This window comes from Thamnophis elegans, chromosome 5, assembly GCF_009769535.1.
Source record: "Thamnophis elegans isolate rThaEle1 chromosome 5, rThaEle1.pri, whole genome shotgun sequence".
Taxonomy (NCBI): domain Eukaryota; kingdom Metazoa; phylum Chordata; class Lepidosauria; order Squamata; family Colubridae; genus Thamnophis; species Thamnophis elegans.
In genome coordinates this window covers 21,531,015-21,551,340 of record NC_045545.1, presented here as the reverse complement: position 1 = coordinate 21,551,340, position 20,326 = coordinate 21,531,015, and the positions used below count along the sequence as shown (strand labels likewise).

The 20,326-nt window shown below is 36.1% G+C and overlaps 1 protein-coding gene and 1 pseudogene across 1 annotated transcript in view; both read left to right on the top strand.

The window, feature by feature from the left end:
• Positions 1-7,744, top strand: part of MSH4 (mutS homolog 4) — a 75,870-nt gene extending 68,126 nt beyond the window's left edge. Inside the window, exons 15-20 of the mRNA XM_032217800.1 lie at positions 474-674; positions 786-904; positions 2,772-2,900; positions 2,992-3,166; positions 4,260-4,348; positions 7,556-7,744. Coding sequence (XP_032073691.1) covers positions 474-674; positions 786-904; positions 2,772-2,900; positions 2,992-3,166; positions 4,260-4,348; positions 7,556-7,744 — 902 coding nt within the window. The remainder of the gene's footprint in view (positions 1-473; positions 675-785; positions 905-2,771; positions 2,901-2,991; positions 3,167-4,259; positions 4,349-7,555) is intronic.
• Positions 7,745-14,314: 6,570 nt separating this feature from the next.
• On the top strand, positions 14,315-17,473 carry LOC116508942 (annotated as a pseudogene).
• The last annotated feature ends 2,853 nt before the right edge of the window (positions 17,474-20,326 follow it).

Here is a 20,326-nt window from a genome sequence, read left to right as displayed (position 1 = left end):
ACTGCAGGGGACAGTTGCCGATTGTGACTTGAAAGTACTTTTCCCCCTTTCATCACTGCTGTGCTGCCACCCACTGCCAAACAGCAGATTGGCACGAAGGCAGTAACAACTCTACACCCACTGCTAGCCTCTTTATGTTTCAAAAAGCATTCCCTTTATTGCATGCATCCAGAGTGGACCAAACACATGCCCCTCCTTGGCACACCACTGGTTGGAGAGCTGTGTAGTTTTGTGAGAGGAAGTTTTAATGAAAAAAGGCATTTATTTACCTATCTGTAGGATTGCATTACTCCTACAATTTTACATGTTCTGCAAATGGTAATATTAAAAATTTAGGAATAGCGCAGGCCTACACATTGTTTACATTACATAACATATACATTTCTGGATGGGTCATAAACCAACTTGTCTTACAATATACTTGTCAATAACAAATGAGTATTAAAATATGTTGTTATATTTCTTCCTTCTAGTACGTCCTGAGTTTACCGATACTTTAGCAATAAAGCAAGGATGGCATCCAGTTCTTGAAAAAGTACATTTTGAGAAACCTGTCTCCAATGATACCTATATCACAGAAGGAAGTAATTTTATAATAATTACAGGACCAAATATGAGTGGAAAATCAACCTACCTAAAACAAATAGCCCTTTCTCAGATTATGGCACAAATGGGTAAATAATAGCTTCTCTGAATATATAAGCTAAAGTGAGTTCAAATGCATGTGAGTTCAATTAAACCTATGAACATCTGGCATTTGCTTTGTCCCTTTCTTTAATCTGCAGGTTCTTTTGTCCCAGCAGAATATTCTTCTTTTAGGATTGCTGAACAAATATTTACCAGAATAGGTATGGATGATGATATAGAAACAAATTCATCAACATTCATGAAAGAAATGAAAGAGGTATTCATTTAACTGAGTTAGAGATTGTTCGTTACTAAATGGCCTTGATTCATATTTAATTGAGTCATAGGATATATATTCATAAACAGATGTTAGATCAAAATGATACCATGTGTGTCATGATGTCGCCATATAAATGTGGCAAATGTGATGTCTGTGTCCTTTTGCTTCATATAATACAAAACAATGAATGAAGGTGAATATTTGCATCTCAGAATAACATTGCAGGATCCAATCTGGGTTGGTCACAGCACACACTCTTCTAGGGAGAAGTTCCCTGAAGTTGGACACAAATCTGAAAACTCGGAAGACAAAACCTCTCATCCTAATGACCCTGACCCAGATTGGATCCTGCAATCCAAAACAATGCAAATATCTTTTAACAGTATTAACTACTGTTGTTATTTTTGGTTTATTATTTTAATGGGTAGTAGTAGTTTGTTAGCCATCCAGAGTCATCTCTCGACGTATGGGTGGCACATGAATAAAATACATAACTAAATTGGTGTAATGCATTACACATTTATATTACTTTGTATTATACTTGTGTTATGACATCATGACATTGATAGCTTTATGACCTATTTACTTCCCTTACCTGCAGTCCCTTGACTGCACCCTTAGCTTACTTGAAAATAACTTTTTCAGTTAATTTTACATATTTCATTTTATTCTTTTAGGAAAAATGTTTGAACAGACACAAAACCTCCAAATTTTGTAAGGGGTGTACAAATTCATCTGTTGTTATAGTATAGGAAGGGTTTCCATGTCTTATGGAAAAGATACAATAATGAGAGACATAGCAAGTAAAAAATAGCAATCACAATAGCAATCAAACTGGAGCCTTCTTACCTATTGCACAGATAAGTTATGCTTCTCAGTATTCCTCTTTTTTCCTGTTTAATAGCCCAAACATATTTATTTATTTTAATCATCAAAAACATATTTTCTGCCCATCTCTTGGTTCAAGGTGACTCTGACAAGTATTGGATTCTGACAAGGTACTTTACACCAATCTTGGTATGCGATCTTGTTATGATTTAGAAAACAGTTTGGGAAGGAGTCTAAGTGTTCAGTTTTAGATTACAGAAGTTCATGCCCAATTCTTGGTACTTTTATCCATACTTTGATCTTTGACATATCATTGTTCTAGTCCACCCAAGCATACAGGGTCCCTTTTAATGTACTGAAGCATTTGGATTGATTATATGCACTTTATTAGATTGAATATTTTATCATGTAATTCATTAAGCTCATGATCCATCATAATCACTGGACGAGGTCATTTGCTGGGCAAGCCTGCAAAGTAGTTACTTTTCAAGCAGGTTTTAATGGTTCAGTTAAACCTTATTTGCATTCAAACTACACTTCGAACAGTTTTAATACATACAGCATTGAATCCTAAATTTTCACTTCAGTCTTATTGTTTGAACTGTGATCTAACTTGCTTCTTGTGTAAATGTGAGTGGAATATATGATTATCATGATTTCTACATTGATGATGTCTCTTTTTGAGGATGTGTCATGAATTTAAAAATTTAGATCAAGCACAGACCTTGCTGAAACCACAACTATATGCAAAGAATTAATCAAAGTTGATTGCTGTACAAGCATTTATTTTCAATTACTACAGCATCGCAAAAGATTGGCATACAACATAAAGTTATGTATGGAATTTGTGAATGCAGAGAACTTTTGAATTGGGCTGTTTGTGCTGATTAATGATTTGTTTTTAAATGGCAGCTGGTTGTCTGTTACTAAACTAAATTTCCTGTCTGGGGTTTTGAGCAGGAAATGAAAATACCTATTAGTAGGATTTATCCACACATGGAATATTAATAATGAAATTTGATGTCTCTTTCATTAGGTAACATACATCATACAAAATGCTAATGACAGATCACTTATCATAATTGATGAGCTTGGTAGAGGTACCAGTCCTGAGGAAGGCATTGGCATATGTTACGCAGTCTGTGAATATCTTCTAAATTTAAAAGTAATATTAATTTTAAAATCATTTTTCCTATACCTTCTGCTATTTTTCTACTTTTTAATAATTCATTTCAGCTGTTGTTTCATTTTTGCAGGCATTCACACTCTTTGCTACTCATTTCTTGGAATTATGTCAGATTGATAACTTATATCCCAATGTGGAAAACAATTACTTTGAAGTGCAGCATATAAGAAGCAGTTGTGAAATTAGGGAGAAAATTGCTTATACTTACATTCTTTCTAAAGGATGCACAGAGGAAAAAAATTATGGTAATAGTCCTGATTCATTAAGGCTTATGACAACACACACAAGGAGGTTTCAGTATATGATTTGCATATGTGGAAGGGATCATCTAGAATAAGAGTTTGTACATACAATTTTAGCTATATTTGGAACAGTATGCTTGTATTTAAAAAAACAAGACTATTAATATTTTATGATGTGTTCCTTATTGAGTCTAGCAGCTTTTATTAGCCTTTCCATTTTGCAAGATGTTTTATTTCTTGTTATTAACCAATATTTTTATCATCGTGGCATTCAAAATATTATTAGGAATAGATGAATTTATATTAGGGTTCCATAAGTTTTCATGGGCCAGGATCTAGATCCATCATTCTGTTTTATGTTGACACGTATACATACAAGAGTTAAATTTGTTAGCATTTAGATTAGGAAAGAAATGAAATGCATGAAATACAAGCTGTAATAATTATGCTGTACATGCTCTGTTCATTTTCTTGTCTCTTGATCTCAGTAAAACAGGTGATTCTCAAATCCATAACAGAGTCTACAGTTTAAGTTGTGGAAAGGCTGCTGATCCAGAAATTGCTGTATTTGATATATTTGAGTCTAGGTAGTTACTCTGTAGGATTCAGAATATATTACCACAAGTGTGATACAGACAACTATATAAATTTGATAAATAATTAAATAAAATGGGTTCTTGGCAGATTACAGTATTTAGAATGAAGAATGGAGAAAAAAGAATATGTAGATTTGTCTTTAAAAATATAGAAGTCTGTTGTCGGCATTGTGCTTTTGATTTCATAAACATGATTAAAAAATAGACCCATAAAAGTATTTCATGTTGTTTAGTATTCTTGTCATCCTGATTTAGTATCACATCTATTTGAACTCTTACTTTAGTTAAAAAAATGTTCTTAATTCTGATCTGCAAGCCTACTTTAAATCCTGTTTTAAAAGGAAATGTGTCAAGGTAACACTGACTCATCATTAAGATTAATAATAGGAAGGAAAGAGTTTGAATTGTGTTTCATCTGGTGTTTGGCAAATCAGACATTTTTATTAAATATCCTTATCTTTCACAGAAAAAAATGGCTTTGTTTTCTTTTTTACATTTAGGCTTGAAAGCTGCAGAGGTTTCCTCTCTTCCATTATCAATAATATTGGATGCCAAGAAGCTAGTAACTCTTATTGATAAACAGATGATGGTGTGTATTATTAGCACATAACTTCAGAACATATAATACAGATTTTTTTTCTATTTTATATGCTATTATTAACATCCTTACTTTTTATTGAATTTTGTTGAAAAATATTTTGAAATGTGCTCTCTACATTTTTTGTAGTGACATGTGAAGCAATATACAATATGAATAAAGCCATGGAAGCCCCAGACATAAACGTAAATCTGGCAATAAAAGAAAAAAATGGCTTCATATATATTTAGCCACAAAGCCTTAAAGCCATAGATTTAAATCCTAACATGTACTAAACTTTGATTTGTTTAATCATGTTTCCTCAATGCACTAAGCATAATACAGTTTGCAGATCAGCCTTTGATCAAAGGCTGGATTCACTCAACTCAACAAATCATATTATGTTTCAATACAATAAAGGCAGAGAGTTGGAGGAATATTTGGTCCTCATTCAATCCAATTCAGTATTGCATTGGCATTTTAGGATGGCATGACAGCATCTCTGACAGATGGCTCTATAGAGCCCAACACTTCACAAGAAGTGCTTTTCAAAGCTAAAGATTCCTATTATTAGAAAGCCTTTCCCAATGTTTAACTGAAAACTGCTTTCTTGTAGCTTCAGTCCTATACTTTTACTACTAGCTTCAGGATTAACAGAAGATCAGCTTTAGTACCTTTCAGATTTTTAAGACTGCTATCGTATTTTCTTTAACCATTCAGGCTAAACCTACCAAACACTTAAAGTAATTTCTCTTAGGACTTGTTTTCCAACCTCCTTTACCACTCTGTCCATTCTTTTTATGTTTCCTGGGTTGTCAATATTTGTCTTGTAACAGAATACATCAAAGTGGCTGATCAATAGAGAAGACAGCAGAAGAGATATCATTGTCTATGATCTGAATATTACGTATTTTGTTTATGTGTTAACATTTTTATTTCTATTTTGTTTTGTTTTATTTTTATTTTGTTGATTTTAGATCAATGTTCTAGGATCCCAAGATCATTTTGAACACTATTACTTCCTACCTTTATTTTATCTGAAGTTCTGACAAACAGCTCCTCTTTTAGATCATTTATAAAAAAAAATGTCAATCATAGTCTTGCAATCTTCCATTTAGATATATGCCCAAGCTGGCAACATCTATTAACAAGCAGATAAATCTAAATATTCTCTAATCATAGACTAATCCTTCATCATTACCTTTTCCTGTCTGGATTAAAGCTCAAATGGTTAGCCTACAATCAGTACTGCCATTTATACTGGATTAAATACTGTTCCCGTATTTCATGAAAATGACATAAATCTTTGTCAAAAATATGGCAGCATAGAGCTTCAAATCCACATTTATGTGTTTACTTAGGAAGTTACCAGGCAGAAGACTACATCACATATTGTCAAAACGTTGCAGCGCAATCTTCTAGCAGAAAAGTTATTTTGATAACATGCTATTTTTTTTCTTTTTGTTGACAAACTATCCTATCAGATACAGCAGTCTAATATTTCGAGCTTTTTTATTAACTAATCACCCACAACCCTTTTAATGACTTTAAAGAATCTTTTAAACTTTTTTGTGAGAGTGCAAAGTCCTCTTACCATTGGCGTGGCAAAATTTAGTTGGTAGTTGTATCAAGTAATCACCCTTCATTGTTTTGACAGAATGTGTTTATTTTTCACTGAAAACAGCTCAGTAAAAAGGTGGATATTATATACTTATAAACCAAATGATATTATATAACAAAAATGGGAGGCTTCCCAATTCATTATTTCCATCACTATTGCAGCTTCTGTATTTGCAGGAGAGAAAGCAAGCTGGCCTTTCCTTCTCCCTCCCATATTCTAGTTATTGTCCATAAATGGTTGCCCCATGAAAGTTTCCCAATGTACCATATTTTTCGAACTATAAGATGCTCCGGACTATAAGATGCACCTAGCTTATGGGGAGAAAAACAAGAAAAAAAATCTGCCTCTACCTCCCAGCAGCCATCTGGTATTCATCTGGCTTATTCGCTGCAGCCCTTTCACTGCTGCCTGTGCGCCGCTGCCACCCTGGCCCATTCACTGCTGCCTGTGCGCCGCCGCCTGTTCAACATGGTCTGTTCGCCGTCCATTCACCGCTGCTGCCCATTCACTGTTTGCCACCACTGCGGCTGCCCATTCTAGAACAGCTGATCACCGCACTAATCTCCCTCCCCCCGGTCACAATATTCTCTGTAAGACACACAGACATTTCTACCCACTTTTTTGGGGGGGGGGGAATGTGTCTTATACTCCAAAAAATATAGCACTATAAGAGCTGTGGATTCTTGTAAACAATAATAAAAAATGAATGCCTCAGTCAGCCAATCTTCCAATTATCCATACCATTCCTTCTGGCAATTCTATTCAACTAGAGTTTTGAAGGATAATACTGGCATCTTCTTTTTCCTATGTAGACCACATTCATGACATTCTCCAGGACTGGAGTACTGCCAGTAGTACACCATACAAGTAATCCTTGGCTTACAACTCTTTGTTTAGTGACATTCAAAATTACAACAGCACAAAAAAAAGACATGAACATGTTTCACACTTATGGCAGTTGCAGCATCCCTACAGCCACGTCATCAAAATTTGAATGCTTGGCAACTGGTTCATGTTTATGACGGTTGTATCATCTTGGAGTCATGTGATCACCTTTTTGCAACCTTCTGATAAGCAAAGTAAATGGGCAAGACAGATGCAATTAACAACCATGTTTCTAACTTAATATTGCAGTGATTCACTTAATAACTATGGCAAGAAAAGTCATAAAATGGGGCAAAACTCATTTAACAATTATTGCTTAGCAAAAGAAACTTTGTGCTCAATTGGGGTTGTAAATTAAGGAATACCTGTATTCAGAAAGGGGGATAAGGGTGCTTCAGTCAACTAACATCCTGTAGGTTTGCTGAATGCTATTAGCAAACAAGTATAAGATTTGGCTAGAAACTGAAACAATTTGGAGCAATGAGCTGGAGGATTTTCATCCCAGCTATTTTGCTTCAGATTGTATCTTGTTCCTACAAACTCTTACTCTAAAGTTTAGCGGAAAGAATAAGTCTGCACTAAATGTAGATTTGCATCTTCTACAATGATTTAATTGATTAACATGAGAATTCATTGATCAACTTGAATAACTGATACAGTGAACATCCTAAAAATTCAGATTTTAATATGTGTGCGTCCTTTTAAATAAACAGCAGCAGCAAAGAACAGATCCTGAAATATTAAAAGAGAAGGCTATGTATCACTTAGCAAATAGATTGATTCAGACCGCTCGCAACTCTCAACTGGATCTAGACAGCTTGCGAATATACTTGAAAGGTTTGAAGAAAAAGTACGAAACTGATTGCATTGCCTCTGAACCAGTAGCTGCAGATGTTGGATGACCGAAAATCATGTACATTCTAATCTGCAGAATTAACTAATGCAAATACGGTTAGAACTAAAATTATATCTTCATGACCATTATTTTTATGTCACTATATGTCTGGAGTATTTTTTTCTAATATATAGTTGTTATGTTTTAGTGGTATAGTAAATGCATTCTTAATTAAATGGGAAATATTAGCAACATATAATGAAATTATTGCTTTAAATAATGCCACAAAAATTAAGATTAACTGAAAGCTTTTATTTACAAAAGATCTCATCACATTAAAAAAAATATGTATTGATCCATTAATATCACTTATAAAAAATGCAGTATTAGACAAACGAAAGAACTATTCTTTATCCAAATTTAGGCTGAGAGAGAAATAGAACAAAACAACTATTTGCTAATCACTTTATTTGAGACTTAGAGATATCTGTTCATTTTAGGCTATGTAGATGTGTTCACTTAATGAATATTTGTTTTTTCTTTTTAATGATTTTTTTACATTTTATTGTATTAATGAGGATTACAGTTTATGCTAAAAGAAAAAAATGTAAACAAATCTAATGTTCATATTATATAGTTTTATTAAAGTTTGATTGTGACCTTACCATGAGCTTCATTATTCTATATAAGTCAACTTTTTTACATCTTTGCTCCAAATTTTGTAGAACCATTTGTTTGTTCCAATACAAGATAATATTTGTAGTTTAGAGTACAAAGTTTAGTTTGGTAATGAAATATCTGCAAGAAACCACTAAGCTCAGAACATCAAGAACCCAATATTTATTTGATTGATGGAGTTCTGTACCTACCCATCTCAACTGGTGAGTCTTGTGGCAGATATTGTAAAAAACCAATTTAAAACATTAAGCAATACAAAATAAATATATATGCTCACTGAGTAAAACTATTAATGTTTTAATGCAGACAAGAAACGGGTCCTTTAATATACTGGGAGCTCAGATATTTCCTATTAATATCAGGAGAATATTAAACAGCTGTTTGCAATATAAAATCAATATCTACATATTTTCTGCATATTTTGTTATAAAAATGTATTTTGTGGATATATGGAGGGTGATCTTCTAGGAAGCAGATTATACAGGAAGCAGTAATACATTTTGTTATGCTTAGACCTTGTGGCAGGATTAAAATAAGCTCTTTTTATATTGAAGTATCATAATAGCAGTATTTCTTTGAAATACAATTATGGCAAATTACTATAAGTGCATGCAAAGAAAATAGTGCCGCCTCAACTGTTTTTAAATGTGAATATGAAGCACACACCAGAAATACAAGAAAAATTGGAAATGTTAAAATTCAGCTCTTTTTTTTTACAACAAAGCTGTATGATTGTAGAATATGTTTGCTGCTGGGGGCAGGTATTAAACTTCACTAATTGTCTGTATACAGGAAGAATTATAATACTTCAAGATTGAAATCCTTTTTATTTGATAATACACAGAACTTGGAAAACTGTCAAAAATCAGGAAACATGAAACATTAAGTGAATACAGCACCAAGAGGACATGCAGGGCAGTGTGTCATCTGCTTTGTGAGTGAGCCAAATATCACTGTTAGAATATCTTGTTAATACAAATCAAGAAAATATACCACAATTTATAACTTAGATTGGAACAGTCCAACAGTCAGAAGCAACTAAGAATGGGATCAAGTATGCAATAATTAAGAAAAGGATTAAATTTTACATTCTCATGATCAGATACAGTTTTCAAAATGAGATAAGTTCATATGTAGCAGGTGCAATGCCTGCCTCCTGAATTCAAGGAGTAGGTAAATGTTCCTAACTGAACTCTCACCTAGCCTAAACTAGAAAGAGATCTCTGTATTTAGAAAAGTGTGGGTATCGTGTGCTTTGAGAACATATTTAGGGGACTTGGTACACAAGATAATTGGAACAGTCCTCTTCACAATATATAATTTACAATTTACCATCTGAAACCTTGACAAGACTGTTTCTAATTATTAAAAACAAACCCATTTCTGTCTAAGCCCTATTAATGTAGTTTGTATTTGGCAGCAAAAAAAAATCAAAAATCCAAGCGATGGATCATCTACAGACTCTTCTTAGGTAGAGGTTTCAAACTCAAGGCCTGCAGGCCAAATCCAGCTCATGAGTTGCTTAGATCTCTTTTTTACTTTTTAAAATAGTTTTTTTTTGGGGGGGGGAGTGTGCGTGTGTATTTAAAACGTTTTTTAAATTTGTGTAGTTTTTTAGCTTTTAAAATTACTAATTGCTTATACTTCACCATTCTTAGGCTGGTCTATTACTGCAATAAAGATTTGATGGATTGATCAGTGTACAGAAGCTTGTATATCATACACATAAAGAATCGTTTCAATGGATTGGACTGTGATGATGTTTCATCTTGTTTCCTTGTTCCTAAGAAAAATTGACACATATAAAAATCAGTTAGCTTCCATATTTTAAAAATTTGGTGAAAGTGTAACAAGGTAGAACTGAGCAGAGTGGTAGTCTAATGGGGAAGACGCTCACCTGCCATTCGGAAGGTTGGGAGTTCAATCCTAGGTAGTGGCAGATGTTTCTCTCCTAAGGTGCAAAGAAAAAAAAGTCTACTGTGAACTCTGCATAAGTGTCTGGAAGAACATCTTTCTAGTAAATGCTCAGCTCCATTTAATTGCCCCGACTGTACCCTCAATTAAGGAATTAAAGAATTATAAAAAGGGAGTTAACCAGGTGGATCCATATGTTTCCCTAGTTGTGAATGACATTCATACATAGGTGTAGTTCATAAAATGGAAAGTTTTATGAAATGACTTCTTCAACACATGCAAAGTTGCCTTGCTGTTCCCTAGAAGATATTTACAGCTTCATAAGAGAATGGTTTTTGACAAATACCATCCCTGTTCTTTTTAGTTACAAGGATACAATTATCCAAGGGGCAAACTAGTTTGATCCTATCTTTTGTTAGGAAGGAATATATTACTTTTGATAGCAAATCTATTCAGTACACCTTGTTCCAATGAAGTCATAAAAATTGCAAGGTCACCAAACTATGAAAAATGGTCTGTCTTGGTTGCTTTTCTCCAACATGTTCAACTAACATTAGTGTCAGAAGAAATGAGAATACAACTTTTTGTCCTTCAAATATCTTCTAGGTCTCATCTAAGAAGTAACCGCTGGTCGAAAACATTCAAGAAAAAAAATTAAAAATGTAATCACGGTTTAATACAAAAGGCTGCAAAGGCTAATTATGGGATAAATAGCCTGCTGTACAGAAAAGATAGTTTGGTGGGACTAGATCCAGGGCAGTCACTCCTAAATTCCATGCTAGTGATACTAGAGTAATACAAATTGACTTTAAAAATAGACAGAAATCTGATATAGTTGACACTGATCTCAGATTTCCTTCTGCCTTACGTTCTCTAACCATGATTATTCAGATGTAAATCTCAAAATTTGATTCCTTGAATAAAACACACTGCTTGAAATCTTTACTATTTACACTCAAGATTTATAAGCAATGTAAAAAAAAAACCCATTTGTTACAGAATATCTTGTTTGAGTAATTTTGTTTTTCCTAAACAAAACTTTCTTAAATTTAGCAAAGCCTCTATTTTCATTCTGAAAGGAATGGAAATTCACGGAAACTTTGTGAAAGTAACTGCAGGGACTTGTCCAAGACATAGTCGCTGGATGCCACATTCAAAACTCATCTGGAACTAGCAAGCGTATTCAGTATTTTTCACCAGTATTTCTGTGACTTACATTTCTAAGAAATACTCTGTTGGTTTTTACTGCATCTTAATCTTTAATTAATCCTAAATAATCCTAATTACTTTATTTTCAGCAAAGCCCTATTCCAAATGCTATATGACAATAATGATTCAGAAGGACTTTCTAATGGTCAGAATGCCCAATTCATTAGCCCTATTTCATTGAGCATCCAGATAATATCCTTTTGTCATTTTATGTTTTTCAACCTTTCATCTATCTGTCTTCAAGTGTGAATAAGTCATAATGGAAGTGGAGTTTAAATATCCAAAAATGTGGATATTCCATTCTGTTTTGCTCCCATAACTTTTTAAGAGGGGGAGAGAATAGTAGTTTGAATGTCAGCTGTGATACTTCTAGCCAATCCTCCAATTATTCCCACTGAAATGTTCCGGTTGTTTGAGAACATTTATGCAGGAGTTGAACACATTTGTGCACAAACCTTCAATTTTTGTTGCTTTATATTGAAATTTTACAGTACAACAACAAAAAGAAATTAGCTGCATTGCACTTAACTTTCCACTTAAGTAAATATTTTCCAGTATATGAGCAGAAGTACAGTAAATAAGCTACCTAATAACAGAGCAAATTGTCCGTCTTTTCTGAAATTTATGTATCCAATCATTGTTCAGGATGAGAATTCCAAGGTTTTTTTTTTAAAGTAAGTAAAAATAATGTGCATGTGACGGGGGATAAGAGAGGCAAATGTGTGGATTGGATCTGTAGAAGTGCATATATAACCAATTAGAAGGAGAAGAACAGGCAGTGTTGTGGGTCAGAGTTAAGCATGTCATCAATTTAAAGTTATTGCATTCCCAAGCACTCCAAGTCCAACCTCTCCTGAATTCTGTTGTCTCTTATCTGGCACCAGTTTAGTGTTGAACTTTTTGTTGATCAGATTCTTGTGTACAGGCTTGAAAAAATATTCTATGCTGCAACCTTATGAATGGTCCTGATTCTTTGCATATCACAGTCTGTTCATTTGTGTGTACAGTGGATCTCTGAAAAGCAAAATATTGTACTAAGAAAATTAATTGTATGGAAGTTAGTAGACCCCTCAAACCATCCACTTCCCCAAAAGCATACAATAATCTTAAGAAAAATGAACCTTGCATTTCACCAAGTCTGCAATTGTGCTACTTCATTTGTAATTTGTATGCTAATTCCCCATTTGTTTTGCTCATGAAATATAAACCATTTCTGGCATTCTGGTCAGGCACACCAATGTATTGAAAATATGAAAAAAAACATATGTTTACAATAAAAGCAACTTCTCAAGTTATTTCAAAGATTTTTGTTTGAATAGAAATTATAATTCACATTTTATGCATAGAAGAGATCTAAATAAATATTTTTTTCTATGTATCTCGAATATGTATCAGTTTTAATCACAAATATATGGTAAATAGAACTCAGGCAGTTTCACTTCCTTATTAAGCTCTCATCATTGATAGACACATCATAATTAATTTACATTATATGTATGCTATCTAATCAAGACTTTTAAATACTCTGCAATATTTATGGCTGCTAAATTGAAAATCATTAATGGTAACCCCTTTTATGACATTTAAGTAAGTACAGAAATAACTAACCTTGATTAACTATCATTTATATTGGTCATGGAGCTATTAAAATTCTAATTATTTGACTGGAACTTTCCTTTTACAAAGTTTGTATTTGTATATATAGGCTCCATCTTTCTTAGCAAACCATTTTTCCAATCTCTTCTTCAAATGCTGGGTCTACAATTTTTCATGAATGTATGCATGTGTGTTCACATTATGAAAATGATTATGACAAAATGGATTTGGGACTTTGTCCTAGTTTTACTGTAGCAAAGATTTTTAACATTAAAAAGTAAAAGGTTTCTCTTGTTCAGTCATATCTGACTCTAGGGGGCACTGCTCATCTCTGTTTCCTATCCAAAGGAGTATTGTCTGAAGACACTTCCGTGGTCATGTGGCCAGACTATACACCAAGGTGCACAGAACGCTGTTATTTTCCCTCCAAAGTGATACCTATTTATCTATTTGCATTTGCATGCTTTTCAACTGCTAGGTTGGCAGGAGTGGTCAAGAATGGTACCTCACCCGTGCTTGGGTCTTAAACTGCCAGCCTTCTAAATACTAGGCAACTGTGCTTCATAAAATTAACATTAGCTGCTATTTAAATTACCATCATTTTTCAGGTTAACACAGAAACCTGAAAAAAGATTGGTTTAAATTAATGTATAGTAAAGGTGCTTTTTCAGGAGGCAACTGGACTTTCTTGTTTTTTTCTTTTGCTTGTCATCCAAGAAGCTCCTTCACCTCTGACAGGATTGTGGGGAATTATCTATACAATTTGGGATGAATAGCTTTTGAATGGTGTGGGAGTAGGATGGATTCCAGAAGAAGAAAAAATTCTAGACCAGAGGAACCAGGAACACTGCTCAGGTGGCCCTGAGGATACAGATAAACCTCCAAGTACTTCAACGACCCTCTAAAAGGATGCAAATGACCAGTTGTCTGCAAGGAATATAAATCCTTCCATTCCCCACAATCCTGTTAGAGCTGAAGAAGCTTCTTGGATGAGAAATGAAATGCCTTCAAAGAAAAAAAAAACAAGAAAGTCCAGTTGCCTCCTGAAAAAGCACCTTTGGGACAACCATGACCTGGATGACTGAGAATCTCTACAGATTCAATGTATAGGGGTTTTTGAAATTGGTTGTACTCTGTCCCTTTATCTGCTACACATTAGTTGTCACTGGAGTGGGTTTTGACTTTGCCAAGCTTTGAGTTCTCCACTTTGAATGAACTCAAATTAAGCTTTTATTCTTCTATGAGTCATACTGATTATTTCACGGTGAGTCATCTAGTCGTGGCAATCAATATATAGTCCTTATTAATAACAATCATCATCATCAAAAGGGCTACATATTTTCATCCTTTGTCCAGGTTGGTTCTGTTGTTCCTCCTGTGGTGTAATGGTATGTGGGAATGGCTTTGGGGAAACAGCCAAGGGAAGGGTCATATAAAAGACAGTTGAGCCCCTAGCAGAAACATGGGCTGGCAAGAGGCATAGAAGAAACTCCCAAAGTTTCTTGGACTATAAAGGAAATGGAGGAAGAGATGCATTTCCAGACTTGCAAGATTCTGTTAATGTATCTTTACAATAAAATAGAATTCGCTTATCTGGTTGTGCTTCTTGTGTATCCTGACATGGGGTAATAGATTCAATTGTGTAATGATGCTATGTGAAGAAAGTTATTTCTGGAAACTCGAAGCTTGTGGGACCTCATGTGCACTGCAGTGTGTACTGTTGTTCTATCTATGACACTTTGAGGAGGGCTTAGAAGGAAAAATTGTTGGTTGCCTTGGCGTCCTTATCTGCTTGCTAAACAGCTACAGATGCTGAACGTCTTTCTCTCTGCTTAAAATTATATCATTGCATCGCTGAAATACATTTTTCAGAGAGGAATTGACCATTTTCTGGCTTTAGTATGATTTCATAACTGCTGAAGGGAATAGGGTGTGGTGTATAACAGGGCTATTGGAGAACTACAGATGCATTACATTGTATTTTTTAAAAAAATGTGTGCATGCGTGTCAAGTAGATATTTCTTGCCAGCAATGAGAATGTGTAGGATTCCCTTGAGTTCAGCTCATGTCTTGGTGACTATATAGACACCTCCAGGCAGTTTCCATGGCAGTGATAGGGAGGTGGTTTTGGGTTTGGGGTATTATTATTTTTTGCCTCCTTTGGAAATTATTTTAACTTCTAGGTCTAGTTTCAGTTCTGGGATAATCTAGTGCTCTCTCATCCAAATATCAAGCAGTTGTAACTGCTAATTTTTTCAAGAGCAGCTAAAGTTGACCAGGTCTATTTTGCTCCTTTTGGGACTCAGATCTTAAGTCTGTGGTTACTGCTTAACAGTTTATTAGAATTGGAAAGACTGATGTATATTTATCTTTCAGATGTAGATCTTAAGGTCTACGATCTTAGATTAACCATTATATCCAATTTTACAATAAGTATATGTAAATAAATGGATCTATACATCTTTGTTGGTAGTTTTAAAATTCTGGGCATTTATATCTTGGAGGACCTTTCATGGACAATGAATGCTAACATGCTTGTGAAGCACAGAAGAGGCTGTACTTCCTGAGAATGCTCAGGAAGATAAATCTATCTCAGCATCTACTTCTGTCCTACTATCGCAGCACCATTGAGAGTGTCCTGACATACGGCATTCTTGCATGGTATGGGAGCAGCTCTGCAGCAGACAAAAAAGCTATACAGAAAATCATTAAAACTACCTAGAATATCACCGGGCTGCAACTACCAGCCCTGGACGACATCTTCGCATCTTGCTGTTCAAGGAAGTTGCATAACATTCTCAGAGACTCTTCCCATCCTGCTTACAATCTTTTTAGACTGTTGCCTTCTGGCAGAAGATACAGAACAATTAAAACTCGGACCACACGTCTTCTGAATAGCTTTTATCCCAGTGCTATACCGTATTTTCACCCATATAACCCGCCCACGCAAATAACCCGCCCACGCAAATAACCCGCCCATGCAAATAACACGCAGGTTTTCAAGATTGTGTAAAATGTTTTCCGTATACCCCGCCCACTTATATAACCCGCGACGAGTAAGGGAGAAGGGAAACTGCTGAGATCGGGGGAAGGAACAGAGGAGAAAGCCTGTGCGAGCTGGGGAAGGGTTGGAGGAACGGAGGAGAAGGAAACTGCTGAGATCGGGGGAAGGAACGGAGGAGAAAGCCTGTGCCAGCTGGGGAAGGGTTGGAGGAACGGAGGAGAAGGGAACGTCCGGAGAGGGACGGGAGGCGGCAACGGAGGAGAAAGCCTGTGCCAGCTGGGGAGGGGTTGGAGGAACGGAGGAGAAGGGAACGTCCGGAGAGGGACGGGAGGCGGCAACGGAGGAGAAAGCCTGTGCCAGCTGGGGAGGGGTTGGAGGAACGGAGGAGAAGGGAACGTCCGGAGAGGGACGGGAGGCGGCAACGGAGGAGAAAGCCTGTGCCAGCTGGGGAGGGGTTGGAGGAAGGGGAATATCTTCCCGATTCCCCCATCTCCTCGCCCGTAGAACTGAAACGAGAGCTGCCCAAATATCTCCCGGCCCTTCAGGGCTGCCGTAGCGTGGAAGAATTCCAGTGCCTGAACCAGATCGAGGAAGGGACTTACGGCGTGGTGTACAGAGCCAAAGACAAAAAAACAGATGAAATTGTGGCCTTGAAGCGATTAAAAATGGAGAAGGAAAAAGAAGGTTTTCCTATTACTTCCTTAAGAGAGATCAACACCATCCTCAAAGCTCAGCACCCAAATATTGTCACTGTTAGGGAGATTGTCGTCGGTAGCAACATGGACAAGATCTACATCGTGATGAACTACGTTGAACATGACCTCAAAAGCTTGATGGAAACCATGAAGCAGCCTTTTCTGCCAGGGGAAGTGAAAACTTTGATGATTCAATTGCTCCGAGGCGTAAAACACCTCCATGACAACTGGATTCTGCACCGGGATTTGAAAACGTCTAACCTGCTCTTGAGTCACGCTGGGATTTTAAAAGTTGGAGATTTTGGACTAGCCAGAGAATACGGTTCTCCCTTAAAGCCGTACACCCCGGTTGTCGTGACGTTATGGTACCGAGCGCCCAAGCTCTTACTCGGAGCCAAGGAATATTCCACAGCCATCGACATGTGGTCCGTGGGTTGCATCTTTGGGGAGCTGTTAACCCAGAAGCTGCTTTTCCCGGGGAAGTCCGAAATCGACCAAATTAACAAAGTTTTTAAAGACTTGGGAACGCCTCTCGGATCAAGGATTTGATCTCATGAATAAATTCCTGACCTACTACCCTTGGAGAAGGATCACTGCCGAAGATGGCTTAAAGCATGAATATTTCCGTGAGACCCCACAGCCCATTGACCCCTCCATATTTTTTTTTTGGGTGTGCTGTGTATGTAAAAAACGCATATAACCCGCGGGTTATATGGGTGAAAATACGGTAATTGCACTCAACAATGAACTAAAGGGCCACCATCAGTGAGCTGTTGGATAGCACTACTTGATCTGTTGTGTGGATGCTTGTGTAGTTTAGGGGTGGGGAATTTTTTTTGGGGGGGGGGTGTTTGTGGATTGTCATGTGTGTTGGGCCTGGTCTCTGGGTGTCATGTGAATTTCATTGTATGTGTATACTGTGTATATATGTACAATGGCAATAAAGTTTATATAAAGTTTATATATATACAGTATATTAATATCAAGACTACTTTCCACATTGGCTGAATGCAAGCTTTGATAAGGCTAGAGTTCTTCATAAAATATCACATTTCATAGTTTTGGGATATAATTCAGCACCCCATCTGTTTCTTTAACTACTATGTCTTTCCCCAAGTTTGTATTAATGTATGCATTAACTTGGGGCCCAAAGCAGGACATGAAGAAACACATCCAAATTATAGGATCAAAGAGCCCTACGCTTCTTACAAATTCAGCACAAAAATTCTAATATCCAACCTTTTAAAATAATTCTTTGAAGAATCCAATAAATTGGAATAAAATTTTCTGAATTAATTTTATTGCTGAGCCATAAAGAGAATATTTTATGTTTCCCCAAGATTGTATTAATGTATGTATTAACTTGGGCCCATTAATTTTTCAGATTTGGGTGTTTTAATTTCTTATTCCATATATCATATATATTATTAATATTAACTTTCTTCATATTTTTATCTAATGTCACATAAAAGTGAACTGTTGCTTTTGCTTCAAGTGCAACATTTCTTACACATCTAGATATTTTAGTTACTTCAGCAGGTGCCAATACATCTGAATTATGTTTTAATTGTATATCGTGCCAGGCATATGATTTAGATAAGTTGTATTCAGAAGTAACCTTGCAAAAGGCTTAAAATAGCCATAACTAATGAATTGATTCAAAAAATTGATCCATTGCTTAGCCGAAGTCTTTCAATAGTGTAATGATACTATGTGATAAAGCTACAAACATGTGAAGAAGCTACGAACATTTTCTCATCTGTCTTCAAATTACATCAATTTCTCTCATGATTCCAAGTCGAAGTCCAGCTATTTCCCTAATAAGGCTCAACTATGTCCAGCAGCTTCAAAGATGGGAAAGTTAGCATCTATTCTATACTCTGAGTTGATTTGCTAGGATTTCAAAGCAATCACATATTGATTCTCTGAGCAAGCCCAAAGGCAGTATTTTTTTTAAAAAAAAAATCTCATTCAACATCAATGTAATTGTTATTATAAAAGTCTAGAGATAAAGTTAACAGGTTGGGAGGTTAACACCACCAACTGCACCAGACAAGCTCCACTGAACCAAAGAAAACTGGAAGTCCTTGTCTTGCCATAGGAACATTATCAATAATTTATTTATTGATAATAAATATCAACAAGGAATTAATATTGAAGGCATGATAGTAGCTAGTGCAAGAATAAATAATGAGATACTTGTAAAACTGCATCCAACTGTAATACATAAAACAATAACCTATTGTTTTATGTTATGTTGTTTCATCCCCATCATGTCAGCCTGTCCCACAGGTTTGGGATGGGAAGGTAAGCTTGGTTAAAGAAGGGTCCAGGAAGAGGGCTTCCTCTGTCATGGCTTCTTTCTGGAATAATCTGGTGGAGTCAAGAAGAGCCTTTTCTGCTGTAGCACCAACCATATGGAACATTCTAGCTCAGAAAGGTACCTTTATTTAGAACAGCTTATGTCCTTTGAAGATACCTCCAACACCATCAAGCATCAATATCTGCTATCCCAGATCCTTGGGAAAGACTCAACAAGTGAATTAAACTGCCAAATCCAATCTGGCTGGATTAACAACAACAACAGTACTCTGCCCCAGCGGTGAGGCAGCCCCCCTGCCTCACTCTCCTGGCCTTTCTTAGGAGCTTGAAGACCTAGCTCTGCCAACAGGCATGGGCCTTGCTAAGCAGCATGCAAGCCTTGGGGTGCCTGGTGCCTTGATGACCTTCCCCACACCTTTTAATTTTTAATATACTTTATCCAGTGGTGGGATTCACCTACCTTCACTACTAGTTCACAAATGTGAGTATGCTGCATGCACAGAAGGTCACGCATTACGTTGGGGCTGGGGTGGGCGGAGCCTCCAGCAGCGGCCGCTACCGGTTCACTGAAACCAGTAACAACCGGCTGAATACCACCTCTGATTTTATCCCTGTTTTTATCTGGCTGTGATTAGGGGGTCTGTGGGTCTCCATTTCACATCCCACGTAAAGCAAGCGATTGTGCCAATTTTATATGGTCTTTGACAGCTTCCATTTCATTGTTGCTTGTATTAACTCTCGAAAGAGTCCATGGCCTAGGACCACAGTTATCTGAAGAACACTTCTTCCCTAGAGTTAACATTCAAAGCCTGGGATTTGTATACTGAGATACAATGAATGGTGGCTCTTACCTCAATTTAGTCACTGAGTAATAAAGTAAAGTAAGTGAATGATGTAAATCACACCCTAAGCATCTTTTATGTACTGATGCCATTATGCAAATGATGAAAATTACATAATTTCCATAAAGTTACAGGAACTGATGTTATTATTTAAATGAGAAAAATTATGTGGGTGTATTGTTAATATGCTCCCCATGAAAACACGTTCACAGATGATTCAGTACTTATCTTAGTTTCTTTCTGACACTAAGCAAAGACATACCACATTTTTCAGACTATAAGATCCTCTAGACTATAAGATACACCTAGCTTTTGGGGAGGGAAACAAGAAAAATAATCTGCCTCTGCCTCCCAGCAGTTTGCCTCCTTGCAACAAACAAGCCTGGTCA